This window comes from Salvelinus namaycush, chromosome 6 (genome assembly GCF_016432855.1).
Source record: "Salvelinus namaycush isolate Seneca chromosome 6, SaNama_1.0, whole genome shotgun sequence".
Classification (NCBI taxonomy): Eukaryota; Metazoa; Chordata; class Actinopteri; order Salmoniformes; family Salmonidae; genus Salvelinus; species Salvelinus namaycush.
The window spans coordinates 33,331,919-33,353,049 of NC_052312.1; the positions used below are offsets into that span (position 1 = coordinate 33,331,919).

General features: G+C 44.5%; 1 protein-coding gene across 1 annotated transcript in view; it reads left to right on the plus strand.

Moving 5' to 3' along the window:
• LOC120049340 (metabotropic glutamate receptor 8-like) overlaps positions 1-18,754 on the plus strand; it is a 241,559-nt gene extending 222,805 nt beyond the window's left edge. Inside the window, exons 9-10 of the mRNA XM_038995591.1 lie at positions 16,845-17,088; positions 18,705-18,754. Of these exons, the coding sequence (XP_038851519.1) occupies positions 16,845-17,088; positions 18,705-18,754 (294 nt within the window). The remainder of the gene's footprint in view (positions 1-16,844; positions 17,089-18,704) is intronic.
• The last annotated feature ends 2,377 nt before the right edge of the window (positions 18,755-21,131 follow it).

Genomic DNA, 21,131 nt, shown 5'->3' on the forward strand with positions numbered 1-21,131 from the left:
TTGTCCTGTTGAAAAACAAATGATAGTCCCACTAAGCACAAACCGGATGGGATGGCATATTGCTGCAGAATGCTGTGGTAGCCATGCTGGTTAAGTGTGCCTTGAATTCTAAATAAATCACACCTCCTCCTCCATGCTTCATGGTGGGAACATGCGGAGTTCATCCATTCATCTACTCTGCATCTCACAAAGACAAGGCAGTTGTTACCAAAAATCTCAAATTTGGACTCATCAGACCAAAGGAAAGATTTCCACCGGTCTATTGTCCATTGCTCGAGGTTCTTGGACCAAGCAAGTATCTTCTTATTGGTGTCCTTTAGTAGTTGTTTCTTTGCAGCAATTCGACCATGAATGCCTGATTCACACAGTCTCCTCTGAACACTTGATGTTGAGATGTGTCTGTTACTTGAATTCTGTGAAGCATTTATTTGGGCTGCAATCTGAGGTGCAGTTAACTCAATCAAATCAATCTAATGTATTTAGGAAGACTTTTTTACATCAGCAGGTGTCACAAAGTGCTATACAGACACCCAACCTAAAACCCCAAATAGCAAGCAATGCAGATGTAGAAGCACGGTTGCTAGGAAAAACTCCCTAGAAATGTAGGAACCTAGGAAGAAACCTAGAGAGGAACCAGGCGCTGAGGGGTGGCCAGTCCTCTTCTGGCTGTGCCGGGTGGAGATTATAAGAGTACATGGCCATTTAAGGCCATATTGTTCTTCAAGATGTTCAAACGTTCATAGATGACCAGCAGGGTCAAATAATAATCACATTGGTTGTAGAGGGTGCAACAGGTCAGTACCTCAGGAGTAAATGTCAGTTGCCTTTTCATAGCCGAGCATTCAGAGGTTGAGACAGCAGGTGCGGTAGAGAGAGAGAGAGTCGAAAACAGCAGGTCCGGGACAAGGTAGCACATCTGGTGAACAGGTAGGGTGCCCTAGCCGCAAGCAGAACAGTTGAAACTGGACCTGGTGGACTTGGGACAGCCAGGAGTCATCAGGCCAGGTAGTCCTGAGGCATGATCCTAGGGCTCAGGTCCTCAGGGAGGGGAGGGAGAGAAAGAGAATTTGAGGGAGAATACTTAAATTCACACAGGACACCAGATAAGACAGGAGAATTACACCAGATATAACAGACTGACCCTAGCCCCCCGGCACATAGACTATTGCAACGTAGATACTGGAGACTGAGACAGCTAATGGTGGGAGGCTTCGGCGGCTCAGACCCCGTAACGGGTGAAGGAGAGACCTGAGAAAGCTTGGCATCTGGCTCTGACACATTGCTTAATAATAGGGAGATCCGGTTGAAAGTTTCTGTCGGCTGAATGAGTGACACCTGTTGAGTATGCCGACAACATTACTTTCCAGAAGCCTTTAGACTATGCAGGGGAATTTATACTACTATCTGTACTGGTGGCACAGACACTGTTTCATCCTTTCCTACACTTAAATTGCCCTTGCCTAACGATTGCATCTGAAGCTGTACTTGCAACACGGCTATCCTCACAATAAGGCGATAGTTCTCCTGTATATTATGAGTACAGCGACTGCAATTAGATGCCAGTGTTAATGTTACTACTTAGCTTCGGCTGGTGGAGATCCTGTAGAACCATGTCCAGATATAGCGTCCTGGGTGAAAAAGTAGAATGAAAAAAGTCGAGCAAGGAAAAAACAAAGACGTTGGGTAAATGTATTAAAAATAAAAAACGAAGGGCCTCCTGAGTGGAGCAGTGGTCTAAGGCACTGCATCGCAGTGCTAGCTGTGCCACTAGAGATCCTGGTACGAGTCCAGGCTCTGTCGCAGCCGGCCGCGGCTGGGAGACCCATGGGATGGCGCACAATTGGAACAACGTCGTCCGGGTTAGGGATGGCCGGCAGGGATGGTCTTGTCCCATCGTGCACTAGTGACTCCTGTGGCAGGCCCGGGCGCAATGTACGCTGACAATGTCGCCAGGTGTACGTTGTTTCCTCCTACACATTGGTGCGGCTGGCTTTCGGGTTAAGCGGGCATTGTCAAGAAGCAGTTCGGCTTGGCTGGGTTGACCTTCGCCTCTCCCGAGTCTGTACGGAAGTTGCAGCGATGGAACTACCAATTGGATACCATGGAATTGAGGAGAAAAATGAAAAGTTTGGCAGATAGCCAAGTAGCAACTAACAGCACTGAGACAAGTTAACTCTAATGAACTTATCTTCTGCAGCAGAGGTAACTCTGGGTCTTCCTTTCCTGTGGCGGTCCTCATGAGAGCCAGTTTCATCATAGCGCTTGATGGTTTTTGTGACTGCACTTGAAGAAACTTTCAAAGTTCTTGAAATTTTCCCTATTGACTTACCTCCACGTCTTAAATTAATTATGGACTGTCGTTTCTCTTCGCTTATTTGAGCTGTTCTTGCTATAATATGGACTTGGTCTTTTACCAAATAGGGCTTCTGTATACCACCCCTACCTTGTCACAACACATCTGATTGGCTCAAACACATTACGAAGGAAGGAAATTCCACAAATTAACTTTTAAGAAGGCACACCTGTTAATTGAAATGCATTCCAGTTGACTACCTCATGAAGCTGGTTGAGAGAATGCAAAGAGTGCGCAAAGCTGTCAAGGCAAAGGGTGGCTACTTTGAAAAATCTCAAATATATTCTGATTTGTTTAACACTTTTTTGCTTTCTACATGATTCCATATGTGTTATTTCATAGTTTTGATGTCTTCACTATTATTCTACAATGTAGAAAATAGTAAAAATAAATAAAAACCCTTGAATTAGTAGGTGTGTCCAAACTTTTGACTGCTACTGTACTTTGATTAATTAACATCATGCTACTCAAATATAAACAACATACATTTTTCTAAACTAATCCAATCTGTTACTTGGATTTATTGCACCGTTACTGAAATGGTTGTTCCAGTTGAGACGGTTTAGGAAGTGTCATAGATTAGCCTTCCCAACCCGGTGGTCATTCTTAATGCAGGTTTCTGGTGAATAAAAATTATAAATGTTTTATATCCTCTCTCTGGCTGGATTGCAATAGGAATTGCAGATCACTTTGTAAACCAGCATAATGTGACTTTCATGCCTGATGTGTCCTGTTAACCATGCATTTCAGGCCACTGTATTAGGGTACATCTAATCCCTCAAAACAAGTTCTTATGAAATATGTGTTTTATTGTCTTCTAAAATTGAAAATGGTTGAATGCAACAACCATGTCTCTGTCACTAACAAATGAAGTAATGGTTAGTAACTCTACAATTGACTCGAAAGGCAAGGCACTCTGGGAAATAAGCAAATAAGGCTTTACACTAAGCAGTGTGTTAATTGAACTCTGAAAAGTGTGGCATGGTATAGACAACGTACCAGTGTTAAGTAAACACTCTGTGTTGAATTAACACTGGAGCATTTGCTCAGTGTGTCCGTGTCTGCGTGTGTGAGAGAGATTGGCAGTATCCTGGGATGACCCCAGTCAGTCCCAGCAGCAGAGTAATAACCAGAGTTGGGTAGGTTACTTTCTAAATGTAATCGATTACAGTTACTAGTTACCTGTCCAAAATTGTAATCGGTAATGTAACTTTTGGATTACCCAAACTCAGTAACGTAATCTGATTACATTCACTTTTAGATTACTTTCCCCTTAAGAGGCATTAGAAGAAGACAAAAATCTATGTTACTAATTGAATGAAATCTATTGCAGGATAAATCAATGTTCAAGTTTACATAGCTGGCCATATATGGATGTTAATTTTTACTTTATACTTTGGTTATGTAAGCTTATTCTAACCCATCGCTTTCTACTACATATAATAACACGATTAAATTATATCTTTACATTAAAAACCAAAGTCTATCAGAATTCCAGTCATTACAATAAATGTTATACCCCTTGATCTTCAAGAATAGGACTTGGAAATATGGAAGTATAGATTAGCCAAATTGTTTTACCTGAGCATAACCCCAAAACTAAGGAGTTATTAGCCAGCCCTACTCTGTTGTTTATGATTTTGTTTTCATGGAGGACTGATTGGGCTCATTGATTCAAGTTGAAAAATAAATGCTGCGCTCATGGAATGGCATGCTTTGAGCACTACTGAAAAGTGCTATTTATGTGAAAAATGAATGTGAAAAAAGAATGCCTTATGCTACAGTTACCGTAGGCCTATTTGTTTACCTTTTTGTTGGTGACACTTTGATATCTTGATAATATGCAGCTGTTTAAAGGGCAAATCCACAAATGGGCGCCCCGCCTCTGTTTTGGTAAAAAGCTGAGGGATGGGCCTGGAGAAATGGAACCACTCTCAGATTAATAGACAGAGCTATGGATGCAAGGACTGACCATCCATCAAAATTATTGCTTTAACCATGTTATGAGGTTTTACAGTGGTTGTTTACATTTACAATGTTTACAAACATAGGAGAAAAACAAGCTTATATTTTGGGTTCTCATGGAGTGTGACAGTTGAACTAAGCTCATGAGGCATTTATAAGTTATGTTCTTCAAGAATCAATGGATATATATGAGAGCAGCAGTGTGATTCACATCAATGAGCTATGTAGATATCAAATAATAAGTGATATCCGTATCGCCGTAGACTACATCACTGCTGTTATCCTTACCTCCAAGCGCTTATTCAAGTTGGATAATCTTGGATGCCGACCTTTGGAAGACATCGTTTGGACTGTAGCCTACAAAAGCCTGTTCCTGCTCTTTTCCTGCAATCCATCAAACACATTTTGTGTGTCATCATAGTGGTCTCTGACTTGTGGTCAGACTCGCTCAGGTGGAACAAACTTAAACTTGCGCCTTTTTTCAATGCTGATTTGAATCTCTTTGAGACAAACAGAGAAGTATCAAAGATTTTTTTCCACAAACATCCTTTCTGAATTTAAAAGTAATCATCTAGTTTTTCAAAAGTATCTGTAATCTGATTACAATATTTTTTGCTCATAATGTAATGGATTACAGTTACCTTTTTTGTTGTTGTAATCTCTTACATGTAACGGATTACATGTAATCCGTTACTCCCCAACCCTGTGGTTTAAGTGATGGTTATGGATGGAGGTAATGACATAAAGCCAAGAGTATTGACTTCTCTAAAGACAGCTTGATACCATAGGAAGGAGAGCAGTGGTGGCTAGCAGAGTGGAGCTAATGGCCCTATTCTCTGTGACTTTGGTAGAGGCCGCAAATATACACACAGATCACAACGGGTCAGCCCCACTAAAGCACATATTTCCCATTTCCTCCTATCGTACCTGCACAGCGAGGGAGGGATGGAGAAGATATAGAGAGGAGAGAATGAGAGGGAGGGAGGGAATTAAAAAGACAGAAAAAGATAGAGAAGGAGAGAGTGAGAGCGGGAGTGTGTGTGTGTGTGTGTGTGTGTGTGTGTGTGTGTGTGTGTGTGTGTGTGTGTGTGTGTGTGTGTGTGTGTGTGTGTGTGTGTGTGTGTGTGTGTGTGTGTGTGTGTGTGTGTGTGGCTGTACAGCTAACATCTGCTGGGTGGATCCCCATGCTCTCAGCAGAGTGTAATGGAGACTGCTATCTCCAGACGTGCTGCTTTTATAATGGAGGGCTTAGTGCTCTGAGGAATGCCTCTCTATCTTGCGCTCTTTTTTCCTTTCTCGCTCTGTTTTTTTTCTCTCTTTCTCCCCGTCTTTCTACCTCTGTCTTTTTCATTCTCCCCATCTCTCCCCCCATTTCCTTTCTCTCTTTCTCTCTCATTCTCCCCTCTCGCTCCTCCCCTCCCTTTCCCTTCTCTCTTTCTCTGACAAAAACTCTCATCGGAGGTGATCTCTCTCTGTATGTACACATCGTCCTGTCAGTGCTCTGCTCTCCCCGCCCACGTTCACCCAGGGCTCCTTCTGCTGTAATCTACAACGTTAGCTGCTCTGCATCCTATTAAAGTAGATAACACGGATCGTTGTGAAGATAACGCAGATCAAATATTAGGAGTTGAGTGTCCATGTTGTTGGATGAGCATTTGATGAGTCACTGAAGAGGGAAATGGGGCAAATCACATATGGCACCATATTCTTCACATATAGTGCACCAAAAGTATTGCTCTAAGAAGGAGGGAATCCTAACTTGCAATTAAATCAAAATTCCCCTTAGTTATACGTCAATGCCAGTGGGACACAGTGACATTTTGAATTAAATGGTCGTTTTTTGGTAGGATTCTTCCCTACCTTAGTCTGACTGTATGAGTAGCACCTACATGTGTTCTCTAGCCCTATTCTTCCTCTAGGCAGCTGTTGTTGTGTTGGTACGATATGTACTCTCCAGAGCTGTTGTGAGAGGAGAGTGATGTCACCGGGACAGAGAGCTTAGCTAACAGGGTGACCTGCTATTTGAGTCACACCTAGCTGGCATTGAGGAGCTGCTCACACATAGATTCTACACGCACAACATTCTTCCACAGGCACCGCTCCAGGTTTCCCATAAGTGTTCAACTGGGTTGAGATTTGGTGACTGCGACGGCCATGGGATATGGTTTACATTGTTTTCATGCTCATCAAACCGTTTAGTGACCACTCGTGCCCTGTGGATGGGGGCATTGTCATCCTATGGCGGCATAGCCATGGTAGCCAAAATAATGGCCTGCCAAGCATTTTTATACATGACCCTCAGCATGATGGGACGTTAATTGCTATATTAACTCAGGAACCACACCTGTGTGGAAGAACCTGCTTTCAATATACTTTGTATCCCTCAATTACTCAAGTGATTCCATTATTTTGGCAGTTACCTGTAGCTAGCAGATCGTAACGGGTTCATGTGATGCTCCAATAGCCGTTACAGGATAGGTACTGTTTGGCGTAGCACAGAGAATTTTCGAACCAAACTTCACTTGGCGATACTATCTTCGTTCGGCCAATTGATCAAGACAGGTGTGTGTCATCATGACATGCAGCACTTTAGGGTGATGGGTCATCTGCCTCAATTAGAGAACATTTGAAATAGACAAGATGGCAGCATACACATTGTTCAATTACTTCATGGAGCAAAACATTTTAACAACGAAGCATTTTCAAAATTCAAACAAACCACCTCCAACTGGACACAGACATTTTAAAAAGATACATGTTTGGCCGAATCGAAAACGAAGATAGTATCAAGTTAAGGTTGGTCAAAAATTCTCTATGCTACGCCAAACAGTACCTATCCTATAACGCTAACTGACACACACTGACACGCAGTTCATACTGTTGCCATGCCAAAGTCATGGCACGCAGGCCTCAGGGCCTGCCTAGAAATGTGTACCAGTCCACACCGTTAGTACATTGTCAGAGCACACTGTACACACACATGCATATGTACACACACATGCATATGTACACACACACACCTAGTGGAAACTAGAGAGAGTGAACAAATGTGAAGGATGATGAAGGCCAGTGATAAAGATTCCTCTAGCGACTTGCTGGCCCAGCGTGATGGCTCAGTCACGATTTATGGCATTGTTTGAATGACTGACCATCTGTGGGCTATAATCGGGGTCAAACACACCTTATCTCTGGCCATCTCGATGGAGAGACATTCCCACATATAACGATGTGCGCTGAGAATCGGGAAGCAAGTTCAGGGAGTGAGTGTTTCAATAAATAAACGCAACATAATACAAAACAAGAAACACGAACAACGCACAGACATGAAACAGAAACAATAATGCCTGAGGAAGGAACCAAAGGGAGTGACATATATAGCGAGGTAATCAGGGAAGTGATGGAGTCCAGGTGAGTCTGATGACGCGCAGGTGCGCGTAACGATGGTAACAGGTGTTCACCATAACGAGCAGCCTGGTGACCTAGAGGCCGGAGAGGGAGCACACGTGACACCACAGAAGTCCGAGGGTCACTGAAGCCAGGAGAGGTGAAGACTGATGAAACTTGAATCAACTGAATGAATGTTACTTTGTGAAATAAATTGTCATGTTTGGATTGTTTAAAGAGTTCCTAACGAGCTATGAATTTTGATGTGTTTCATGGTACTCTAAGTGCTATGGATTTATTGTGACAGAGAATCTGTGTTACTCTGTTTGCTTGACGGCGATAGTTCAGAGAGGAGCGACACAGGAGTGACGGTGTTGAGGTGTGGATATTACATTAGAGAAGGAGTGTGAAGTTCTATGCCTTTTGTATGAATGTTTTGGGCCATGCAAACTGATGTTAATTCGACGAAAGGAGATACTGGGAGTTGGCATTCTTGGAAGAATAAAATATGGGTTTGAACTTAGATCATGTTGTCATTGGTTAACCAATCTCCTGATGTATGTCATAGTGGTGAATTTTCTATGCTGTTAAGACTCAGGATATTTTGTATAATTTTTAATGTGAAGATTTCTGGGGTCTATCATTTGTTAATTGTATTCATATTGTGTAACTGTAATAATTATGGATACTTTAAAATGGATACGAACCGTAGTACTCTGAGTAATATTCTTTGAATTATTATTTGGTGAAATGTCTAATGGTAAATGTTATTAATAATATACAAAGCATCAATGCTTGGTCTCCAACCCTGCGTCTCTGAGTCAAGGTTAACTCAATCATTAAATGCTAGGACATTGATTGCAAGACATTAGCTTCTTGTCCCTCAGCCTCTTAATAATTACATGAAGGTAAACCTAGACAAGGTAAACCTTGTGCATCTTATAGTATTTCGAGTGGTGATGCAAGGTTTGCAACCTTGGCTATGCCCACTGGATACGATTATGTACCTATAGCATTCACATGATAATGGAGTCAGATTGATGAATGTAGTTTGTTATTATATTCAACATAATGTTTGGATAATTTCCACCACACGCACACACACACACACACACACACACACACACACACACACACACACACACACACACACACACACACACACACACACACACACACACACACACACACACACACACACACACACACACACACACACACACACACACACACTTCAACGTCTAAGCCTTCTCTCATCTTCTTTCCGGATGCTCTCATTAGAGTGGATATACTGTAAATTGGTATTACTGTCGACATGTGTAATCTGTTCACGCCTGTTCTCTCTTGGCGAGGGAGGGGGCGGTGGAGCACTGGTTTGTTTTCCTCCTCAGCGGAACGCTATGCTGGCTAGCCGGGGCTGTGTTGTGCAGTTGTGACTGAAGAAGCGTGACTGGCCATCTGCTAGCTGTGATTCCTGCGCCATGCTATAGTCAGGGATGGACACAGATGAGTGGTTGCGCTTTGAGAGGAATCCCTCCGATGGTGGAGGGGTGTGTGTGTGTGTGTGTGTGTGTGTGTGTGTGTGTGTGTGTGTGTGTGTGTGTGTGTGTGTGTGTGTGTGTGTGTGTGTGTGTGTGTGTGTGTGTGTGTGTGCGTGTACATGTTTGTGTTTAGTTCTGATGAAGCCTCCACTTGGTGATATGATACCAAAGGGGTTTTGTCAAGTATAATTTCTGACAAAGTATAGTAGCCAGTATAGGGTTATCAGCGTATGGTTTATATCAGCGTATGGTTTATATCAGTTTATGGTTTGTATCAGCATATGGCTTATATCAGTTTATGGTTTATATCAGTTTATGGTTTGTATCAGCGTATGATTTATATCAGCTTATGGTTTATATCAGCATATGGCTTATATCAGCGTATGGTTTATATCAGCATATGGTTTATATCAGCATATGGCTTATATCAGCGTATGGTTTATATCAGTTTATGGTTTGTATCAGCATATGGCTTATATCAGTTTATGGTTTATATCAGTTTATGGTTTGTATCAGCGTATGGTTTATATCAGCGTATGGTTTATATCAGCGTATGGTTTATATCAGCTTATGGTTTATATCAGCGTATGGTTTATATCAGCATATGGTTTATATCAGCGTATGGTTTATATCAGCGTATGGTTTATATCAGCATATGGTTTATATCAGCGTATGGTTTATATCAGCGTATGGTTTATATCAGTTTATGGTTTGTATCAGCATATGGCTTATATCAGTTTATGGTTTATATCAGTTTATGGTTTATATCAGTTTATGGTTTATATCAGCGTATGGTTTATATCAGCTTATGGTTTATATCAGCGTATGGTTTATATCAGCGTATGGTTTATATCAGCATATGGTTTATATCAGTTTATGGTTTATATCAGCTTATGGTTTATATCAGCTTATGGTTTATATCAGCGTATGGTTTATATCAGCATATGGTTTATATCAGCGTATGGTTTATATCAGCGTATGGTTTATATCAGCATATGGTTTATATCAGCGTATGGTTTATATCAGCGTATGGTTTATATCAGCATATGGCTTATATCAGCATATGGCTTATATCAGTTTATGGTTTATATCAGTTTATGGTTTATATCAGTTTATGGTTTATATCAGCGTATGGTTTATATCAGCATATGGTTTATATCAGCATATGGTTTATATCAGCGTATGGTTTATATCAGCATATGGCTTATATCAGCGTATGGCTTATATCAGCATATGGTTTATATCAGCGTATGGTTTATATCAGCATATGGCTTATATCAGCGTATGGCTTATATCAGCATATGGTTTATATCAGCATATGGTTTATATCAGCGTATGGTTTATATCAGCATATGGCTTATATCAGCGTATGGCTTATATCAGCGTATGGTTTATATCAGCATATGGTTTATATCAGCGTATGGTTTATATCAGCGCATGGTTTATATCAGCATATGGCTTATATCAGCGTATGGCTTATATCAGCATATGGTTTATATCAGCGTATGGTTTATATCAGCGTATGGTTTATATCAGCGTATGGTTTATATCAGCGTATGGCTTATATCAGCATATGGTTTATATCAGCATATGGTTTATATCTGTCACGAACCCCGTTTCCTGAGTCTGGTTGTTGCCTGTGTTCTGTTCTGGAGTGTTTTTCCGGTGTCCTGGAACGCACCCTGTCTGGTTGCCGGGCGTTTTAGCTAGTTGGGAGATCTCAGATTACCTGCACCTGTATCCCATCAGCTATCTGTGCACCTGGTCCTGATCATCATCTCTCCTCTTCATAAGCCCGGACCTGACATCCATTCCCTGCCGGATCGTTAGCCTTAAACAGTAGGTTGTGCCAGCGTATCAGCCTCCAGCTTGATAGAAATTGTTTTGTTGTTTTTGTACGTCTTGCTTGCCTGAAACTTACCCCCGTTTGTTCTGTCTTCAGTTATTCACCCGGATCACTTACCCCATTCCTGCCTGGTCGTCGGAGGCTTCCGCTACTCCCTTGGACCCACCTATTCACTCCCATCAACTCACCACCGCTGCCCGTTACGCTACCTGGATATTTCTACCCCTTCATATTCACTTGTAAATAAATACTCACCTTCTTCCTACTCTCCTTGTCCTGGTCTGCTTCTGGGTTCGATTTTGAAAGAACGTGACAGAACGATCCGGCCAAGGATGAACCCAGCGGACCTGGACCCCGTTTGCCATGCCGTTACCCAGCAGGGGAAGATATTGGAACAACACAACACGGCGCTACAGGAGATAGCGGGTTCAGTCCGGAACTTATCTGCTAGCTTGACGAAGATCCAGGATCAGCTCAGGTTGCCGGCGGGACATCCACCACCTGTTTCACCCATCTCACCTGCCGATTCTGGAGAGGTTTCCTTCCGTGAGCCCAAGGTTCCGACGCCTGATAAGTACGAGGGGGATTTCGGAAGATGCCGTTCATTTCTTATGCAGTGTGGCTTAGTTTTTGATCTACAGCCCTACTCTTACGCCACAGATAAGGCTAGGATAGCTTTCGTGATTGAACTGCTGCGTGGTAGAGCTCTGGAATGGGCTTCAGCCGTTTGGGAACGACCGGACACCTGCATGGCTTCATACCAGGAGTTCACGGCGGAGATGAGAAAGCTTTTTGACCATCCTGTCCGAGGTAAGGACGCAGCTAAACGTTTGTTCACTCTTCGCCAAGGAGCTCGCAGTGTGGCAGACTTTATGATCGAATTCAGGACATTGGCTGTGGAGAGTGGTTGGAATGAGGAGTCACTACAAGCGGCTTTTTACCAGGGGTTGTCGGAGCAACTCAAGGACGAGCTGATATCCTATCCAGAGCCTAGTGACCTAGACAGCTTGGTCACTTTAGCTATTCGGGTAGATAATAGAGTCCGAGAGAGAAGGAGGGAGAAGCAGTGGGGGCTGTCCAATCAATCAGCAACTCGGTTACCATTTGGTTCAGGAAATGGACCAGAACGTGTTGATCATGCTTCCCCACACGGGATTAGTGGAGGGGTCTTGCCACCAGATCCTGAACCAATGCAAGTGGGGCGACACGGGCTAACTAAGGAGGAGCGCCAACGTAGACGTGAGACCAACAGCTGCCTCTACTGTGGTAGCTCGGGACATTACATCTCCGCCTGTCCACAGCGCCCGTTAAACTGCCCGGCTCGCTAGTTTTGGGTGGAATTTTTGCGAGCCAGTTTCAACCTCTCAAGAACCCTGTCAGACCCCGTTTTCCTGCGACCCTTATGAATAAGGATCAGAGCTTAGAGATGAACGCTTTTATCGATTCAGGTGCCGATGGCAGCTTTATTGATGCCGACTTGGTGGAACAGCTGGGGCTTTCCAAGGAGCAATTGCCGGAAGCCATTGAAGCAACCACTCTGAACGGCAGTAGTCTGGCACGGATTACGATGAGGACTGAACCGGTTAAGATGTTGTTGTCGGGGAATCATTCAGAGTTTATCTCCTTCCTCATTCTGTCCTCGCCCCATGTTCCTCTGGTTCTTGGTTACCCCTGGCTGAAGGAACACAATCCCTCGTTTGATTGGGTGACGGGTAAGGTAACTAGTTGGAGCATTGAGTGTCATGCTAACTGCCTTAGGACTGCCTGTTCTCCTGCTGTTCCCAGTCAGGTCAGTGACTCTGCTCCTCCTGATTTGTCCCTGGTTCCAGAAACATATCACGAGTTGGGTGAAGTATTCAGTAAGCAGAAGGCTCTGTCCCTTCCTCCCCACCGACCTTATGACTGTGCGATTAATCTGTTCCCTGGAGCTGCCTTTCCCAAGGGACGGTTATACAGTATCTCTCGACCTGAACGTGAAGCCTTGGAGACCTACATCAAGGAGTCTCTAGCTGCAGGTCTCATTCGCCCCTCGTCATCACCTCTGGGAGCAGGATTCTTTTTTGTGAGTAAGAAGGATGGCTCTCTTCGACCATGTATTGATTATCGGGGGTTGAATGATATTACGGTTAAGAACAAGTATCCCCTGCCCTTGATGAGCTCTGCTTTCGACTCGTTACAGGGTGCTACGGTTTTTACGAAGCTTGACCTACGTAATGCTTATCATTTGGTTCGGATCAAGGAGGGGGACGAGTGGTTGACTGGGTTCAATACTCCTATGGGACATTTCGAGTACCAGGTGATGCCGTTTGGACTGACCAACGCTCCTGCTGTGTTCCAAAGTATGGTGAATGATGTTCTGAGAGATATGATTGGTATTTTTGTGTTCGTTTACCTGGATGATATCCTCATCTTCTCGAGGGAGCTTTCTAGCCACGTCCAGCATGTCAAGCAGGTCTTGCAGCGGTTATTGGAGAACCGTCTGTTCGTGAAGGCTGAGAAGTGTGATTTTCACGCCCACACGACGTCCTTCCTCGGGTACATCATCTCCAGGGGAGAGATCATGATGGACCAAGAGAAGGTTCGGGCGGTTCGGGATTGGGCCCAGCCCGGTACGAGATTGCAGCTCCAGAGATTCCTGGGGTTTGCGAACTTCTATCGGAGGTTTATCCGTGATTACAGCCGGGTGGCCGTCCCTTTAACTGCCCTGACGTCTTGCACCAGAGATTTCTGTTGGACTCCTGAGGCAGACCGAGCATTTCTGGACTTGAAGAGCCGATTCACCAACGCCCCGATCCTCTCTCAACCTGACACTTCCCGTCAGTTTGTTGTTGAGGTGGACGCGTCTGATGTGGGGGTGGGCGCCATCCTGTCCCAGCGTAGCTCCACTGACGGTAAACTCCATCCCTGCGCCTTTTACTCTTGTCGTCTTTCTCCAGCTGAAAGAAACTACGATGTGGGTAACCGGGAGCTTCTCGCTGTGAAGCTTGCCTTGGAGGAGTGGCGTCACTGGTTGGAGGGAGCGGAGCAACCGTTTGTGGTCTGGACTGACCACAAGAATCTGGCTTACGTGCAATCGGCTAAACGTCTCAACTCCCGTCAGGCCAGGTGGGCTTTGTTTTTTGGACGCTTCAATTTTTCCCTGACGTTCCGACCTGGGTCGAAGAACGGGAAGGCGGACGCCCTGTCCCGGATGTTCTCCAAGACGGAGGAGAGTGGGGCCAAGACTGAGACGATTATTCCCCAGAATGTTGTCGTGGGAGCCGTTACATGGAGGATTGAGGAGGATGTGATGGCGGCCCTTCGGACGCAGCCCGGGCCCGGTAACGGTCCACCCGGTCGGTTGTTCGTGCCTGAGTCGGTCCGCTCTGCTGTCCTTCAGTGGTCCCACGCCAGCAAGATAGCTTGTCACCCTGGCGTTGCTCGGACTATGGCGCTACTGCGCAGACGATTTTGGTGGCCTGCCATGGGAGATGATACCCGGAGGTTTGTTGCCGCTTGTCCTGTTTGTGCGCAGAATAAGAGTTCCAATCGGCCCAGCTCTGGGCTTCTTCACCCCCTACCTATTCCCCGGCGACCTTGGTCGCATCTGGCCCTGGACTTTGTCACGGGGTTGCCCTCTTCTGTTGGTAACACGGTTATTTTGACCATTGTGGACAGATTCAGCAAGTTTGCTCACTTTGTCCCCCTCTCCAAGCTGCCTTCCGCCACTGAGACGTCCGAGATCCTGGTTAGGGAGGTTTTCAGGGTCCACGGGTTGCCCTGTGACATTGTTTCTGACCGTGGTCCTCAGTTTACCTCTGCTGTCTGGAGATCCTTCTGTTTGGCCATTGGAGCTACAGTCAGTCTCACTTCTGGATTTCACCCCCAATCTAATGGTCAGGCGGAGAGAGCCAACCAGAAGATGGAGTCCACGCTGCGCTGTCTTGTTTCCTCTGATCCCACCTCTTGGTCCTCTCAATTACCCTGGGTCGAGTATGCCCATAATACTCCCCCTTCATCTGCTACTGGGATGTCTCCCTTCCAGTGCCTGTACGGTTACCAACCTCCCTTGTTTCCTTCTCAGGAGAGGGATCTCTCGGTCCCCTCCGTCCAGACCCACATTCGTCGTTGCCACCGGACCTGGCATCGGGCCAGGAAGGCTCTCCTTAGAGTTTCTGACCGGTATCAGATCCAGGCGAATCGTCGCCGTATTCCTGCCCCCGCTTATACGGTCGGAGATAAGGTTTGGTTGGCTACAAGGGATCTTCCTCTACGGACGGAGTCGAGGAAACTGTCACCGAAGTTCATTGGTCCGTTTGTAGTGGAGAGAATCATTAATCCTGTGGTGGTCCGACTCAAGTTGCCTGCAACACTTAGAGTTCATCCCACCTTTCATGTCTCCTGCCTCAAGCCGGTTCTCCTCAGTCCTCTGTTGCCCCCTCCTCCTCGTCCTCCTCCTCCTCGGATGATCGGAGGTGGTCCTGTCTACACGGTGCGCCGCATCATGGACTCAAGACGGCGGGGTCGAGGGTTCCAGTATCTAGTGGATTGGGAAGGATATGGTCCAGAGGAGAGGAGTTGGATTCCTCGGCGTCAGATCCTTGACGCTGACCTGCTTCGTGACTTCTACCGCCTCCACCCTGGCGCTCCGGGTAGTCCGCCCGGTGGCGTTCGTCGGAGGGGGGGTACTGTCACGAACCCCGTTTCCTGAGTCTGGTTGTTGCCTGTGTTCTGTTCTGGAGTGTTTTTCCGGTGTCCTGGAACGCACCCTGTCTGGTTGCCGGGCGTTTTAGCTAGTTGGGAGATCTCAGATTACCCGCACCTGTATCCCATCAGCTATCTGTGCACCTGGTCCTGATCATCATCTCTCCTCTTCATAAGCCCGGACCTGACATCCATTCCCTGCCGGATCGTTAGCCTCAAACAGTAGGTTGTGCCAGCGTATCAGCCTCCAGCTTGATAGAAATTGTTTTGTTGTTTTTGTACGTCTTGCTTGCCTGAAACTTACCCCCGTTTGTTCTGTCTTCAGTTATTCACCCGGATCACTTACCCCATTCCTGCCTGGTCGTCGGAGGCTTCCGCTACTCCCTTGGACCCACCTATTCACTCCCATCAACTCACCACCGCTGCCCGTTACGCTACCTGGATATTTCTACCCCTTCATATTCACTTGTAAATAAATACTCACCTTCTTCCTACTCTCCTTGTCCTGGTCTGCTTCTGGGTTCGATTTTGAAAGAACGTGACAATATCAGTGTATGGTTTATATCAGCATATGGCTTATATCAGCGTATGGCTTATATCAGCGTATGGCTTATATCAGCATATGGTTTATATCAGCGTATGGTTTATATCAGCGTATGGCTTATATCAGCGTATGGCTTATATCAGCATATGGCTTATATCAGCATATGGTTTATATCAGCATATGGTTTATATCAGCGTATGGTTTATATCAGCGTATGGTTTATATCAGCGTATGGCTTATATCAGCGTATGGCTTATATCAGCGTATGGCTTATATCAGCGTATGGCTTATATCAGCGTATGGTTTATATCAGCGTATGGTTTATATCAGCGTATGGTTTATATCAGCGTATGGTTTATATCAGCGTATGGTTTATGTCGGTGTAGATTGGTCGGTGTACAGTTGTTAGTGTTTAGTTTCTGCCCGTGTGTAGTTTTTGAAAAAGGGCAAAACTAGCAGAATTCACTTGTAGAATGGTTACAGTATGTTGATGGCTTTACTCCCCCCCCCCCTCCCTCCCCTCTCCAGATGTACATCCAGACCACCACCCTGACTATCTCGCTCAGCCTCAGCGCCTCTGTCTCTCTGGGGATGCTGTACATGCCCAAGGTCTACGTCATCATCTTCCACCCGGAGCAGAACATCCCCAAGCGTAAACGCAGCTTCAAGGCCATCGTCACCGCCGCCGCCATGTCAGGCAAGCTGCAGAAGGGAGGCGACAGGCCCAACGGAGAGGTCAAGACGGAGCTGTGTGAGAGCATGGAGACCAACAGTGAGTAAGAACACACCTTTACTAACCTATACATAATACACTTATATATCTAATGGTATATTGTATACACCTTTACTAACAGTATGCATATCTACATCTACACCAGGGTACCCCAACTACCGGCCCGTGGGCTGAATGGTTTTATTTGGCCCCCCAAGTTAAAAAAAGATATAAAAATAAAGTGAAATTTCATTGTTGGACATAAAAGACTGTCAAAACAGCAGGAAATCAGCTCCAATGAATTACACATTTTGGAAATCAAGTATTCCCACGCACAGTAGAGAGACACGTGATCGTATACAAATGTTATTAAGGTTCGAAATGATTACGTTTTAGGCAAACATATCTGTTTGGGCTTCTTGCGGTCAATTTGCCGTCTCCAAATTATGTGTAGTTATATTCCGGCCCCCCGACCGTCCCCTCAAAAAACAATCAGCCCGTGGCTGAATATAGTTGATGATCCCTGGCCTACACTAATATAACTAACAATCTATACACCTAAACTCATCGAAAAAAACCTAATCTATAGATCTACACTAACACACAACATAAATAATCCATACAACTACACTGATATAACCAACCGTTTGATAAATCCCTACAACTACAGTATAACAGTAGTTACATGTAAGTTGGGCCCTTTTTCATATCTCTCATTCAAATATCGGTACTTTTAATATGTAAAAATGTCATCTGAATTGTAAACAATGTTCTTGATAGAGCAGCACGAGTGCTGCCTGCAACCGCTTTTTTGAGCACTATTGTTTACGGCACATACAGAGTGTTAAAATGAGCTTCCCGTTCAGCTTAACTGTGTGTAACAGCTTACGTAAACTTCAAAGCCTTGTTGCGTGCGGAGCTAGCCGTGCCTCTTCAACAGTATGGCCTGGAAATGTTAGTCTTTCTCCCGTGGAGATTTCAGAGTGGGTGTTTAAAGCATTTATTTTATCACGGAGGTGATCTGGGTGTTCTGAGAGGTTTAGAAGGTTCCGGAATGTTTGGAGTAATTAGGCTTAATCTACTGTGTTCTGTGTTCTGAACTGCAGCAGATTGCACTCTTTCTTCATTACAGACCTGAACGCGAAGAAGTCTCGCAGTCAGCAGTTTGGTCGGCTAGAATAACACACAATAACACACAATAACACACAATAACACACACACGAACAAAAACACAACAAACAGCACAGGCCACTCACACATCTATTCCCTCATTGGCACAACTGACTGGACTCATGCAGAGTTAAGTTTCACAAACCCCAGCCAGAGACGTTATTTTCAAATGCGATCTGCCTCGGGTTTGTGTTGTGTGAAGAAGAAGCTGTTGGAACAGTTGTGATTCGTACAGTTTGACATATTGTCTCTTAAAATCCTCGTATTAACAAGGCGGGTACGAGGCACCGTCTTGACGATAGCTCAGTGCCAGCGGTCCGTGGTCGCTTGAAAACAACTGACATTTACAACCAACAGCTACAGGGGACGTATAATGGACTTGATAAACACAGCCTCAGACCCCAGACACAGGTGTGCACTAATGTTAACGTCAATAGGAAATATATATCCCTTAATATATTTCCTCTCCTCTCTTCCCCCCCCCCCCCCCCCCCCCCCCCTGGCAGCTTCATCAACTAAGACAACATATGTCAGCTACAGTAATCATGCCATCTGAACAGCACCAAAGTGGAGGGAGGGCTGAGAAAAGGAGCTGTCACTCAGACAGATGACGGACTGACGGACGAAAAGACGGACAGACCGATGGAGCTCCCACCGCCACCGGTAACCAAGCATGAGACATTTTATATTGTTCTGACAGCATCAAACCTACTACCACCAGAGAGGCGGGACCACAAAGACCAACCACCAATCAGTGGGCCCCGTTTGCTCTCTTTCTGCAAATCACAGCACAACGGTCCTGCCATAAACTTTGAACTAAACGTGAAGTCAACGGTTTAAAAAAAATCCACTGCAGGCTCTATGGTCCAGAGAAAAAAAGGAAGAAAAAAGAAAAACATAACAAAACAAAACCGTGTAAAAGTTATACATAAGGGAAATGTATATGGGAGATCAAAAGACATTAAAAGAGTTTAAAATTAAAAAATATTTAAAAGAGAAAATAGAAGACACTACGAGAATCGACCATGATGTTTATTGTTATTCTACTTGTAAGTATTTTTGTGGTTGTGAAGATTTTTTCATTCTTGTCCCAGCTGTCGTGCGACCTTGCATACTCAGAAAGTTTGTTTCTTGTATCGAATGGCTAACTGAACGGGTAGCCCTGGGTTGTGAATCTGTAAATCCCCTGGTTGAAGCATGCCAGTTTTTATACAAATGATTTATTTATAATAAAGGAATGTTTTGCAAATGTATAGATTTGTGCTTATGCTTTTAAGATACAACGCAGACACCAATTGTTTATGTTTTTGTTTATTACTATATTAGTGACCGACTTGCTAGATTCGGTCTTCTGTAGCAAAATTTGAAATTGTGTTTTTTACATTGGATAAAAGTAAAGACTCAGAGCTAGAAAATGGTATATCATACACTGCAGTTGAGGAACAATGGGAAAGTAATTCTGCTATGAAAGTTGATAAACTTGTAACCTCACTTCTGAGAAAATGGCCTTTGAATGTTTTAGTACACCTACTGGAGAGCTCTTCTTTGTCTACACCCATTCAGCATCGTTCACACCCTCTTAAGTTTTAGCCCAACCCATCTCTTTAAGGATTTGCATGTGAGGCCATGTACTAAACAACCAAATTTTTCAAGGCTAAATGCTGGTTTATACTATGGGTGTGTTCTGGGCGTTCGTAAACTCAGAGCGTTGTCAGATTGTCCATTCATAAATTCAGAGCGTTTCGCTCTCGGAACATTCAGAGGGCACACTGGACATTCTGGCCAAGGAGTAGGGTTGATCCGAGCATTCTGTCCTAACAACAGCAGTCAAGCACCAAAGCTAACTGGCTAATTTTGGCTAGCTTGCTAGCTACTTCCAGACACAAATGAGAGAACAGCTCACTCTGACCATTTTACTCACCCTATCAGAGCTGGTTAGGCTGTTTTTATGTTATCCAGAGCCTTGTTGACTGCAACTGTGCTGCTGGCAACAATTTAATTATGCTTTTTGGCAGTTTTTACTGACACCGGTCATATTCAACATGTGTTGAACGTTCATAAATTTGTCAGTTATTCCGCGCTGGCACACTCACATGAGAGTGCTCTGAAATCAGAGTAGATAGCCAGAGCAAATTTACCAGCTACATCTATCAACAGTTGTCGCAGTGACATCATGAACATTCTATTGTTAAGACATGTAGCTTGCTAAACAATGAACCATAATCCCAACTCGTGACGTTACTACCCTGCATGAATTTGCAGGTAGCTAACCAACCAGGTTCAATGTTATCTAGCTAAAATTAGGCTATAACTAGCAAAGCTTCATTAAATAGAACCCGCAAACACCAGTCTCAACGTCAACAGTGAAGAGGCGACTCCGGGATGCTGGCCTTCTAGGCAGAGTTCCTCTGTCCAGTGTCTGTGTTCTTTTGCCCATCTTAATCTTTTATTTTTATTGGGCAGTCTGAGTATTGGCTTTTTATTTGCAACTCTGCCTAGAAGGCCAGCATCCCTGAGTCGCCTCTTCACTGTTGATGTTGAGACTGGTGTTTTGCAGGTAGTATTTAATGAAGCTGCCAGTTGAGGACTTGTGAGGCGTCTGTTTCTCAAACTAGACACTCTAATGTACCTGTCCTCTTGCCCTGGGGCCTCCCAATCCTATTCTGGTCAGGGCCAGTTTGTGCTGTTCTGTGAAGGGAGTAGTACACAGCGTTGTACGAGATCTTCAGTTTCTTGGCAATTTCTCGCATGAAATAGCCTTCATTTCTCAGAACAAGAATAGACTGACGGGTTTTAGAAGAAAGGTCTTTGTTTCTGGCCATTTTGAGCCTGTAATCGAACCCACAAATGCTGATGCTCCAGATACTCAACTAGTGTAAAGAAGGCTTACGTAGATATTCCATTAAAAATCAGTTAAACACTGTACAGCCTCA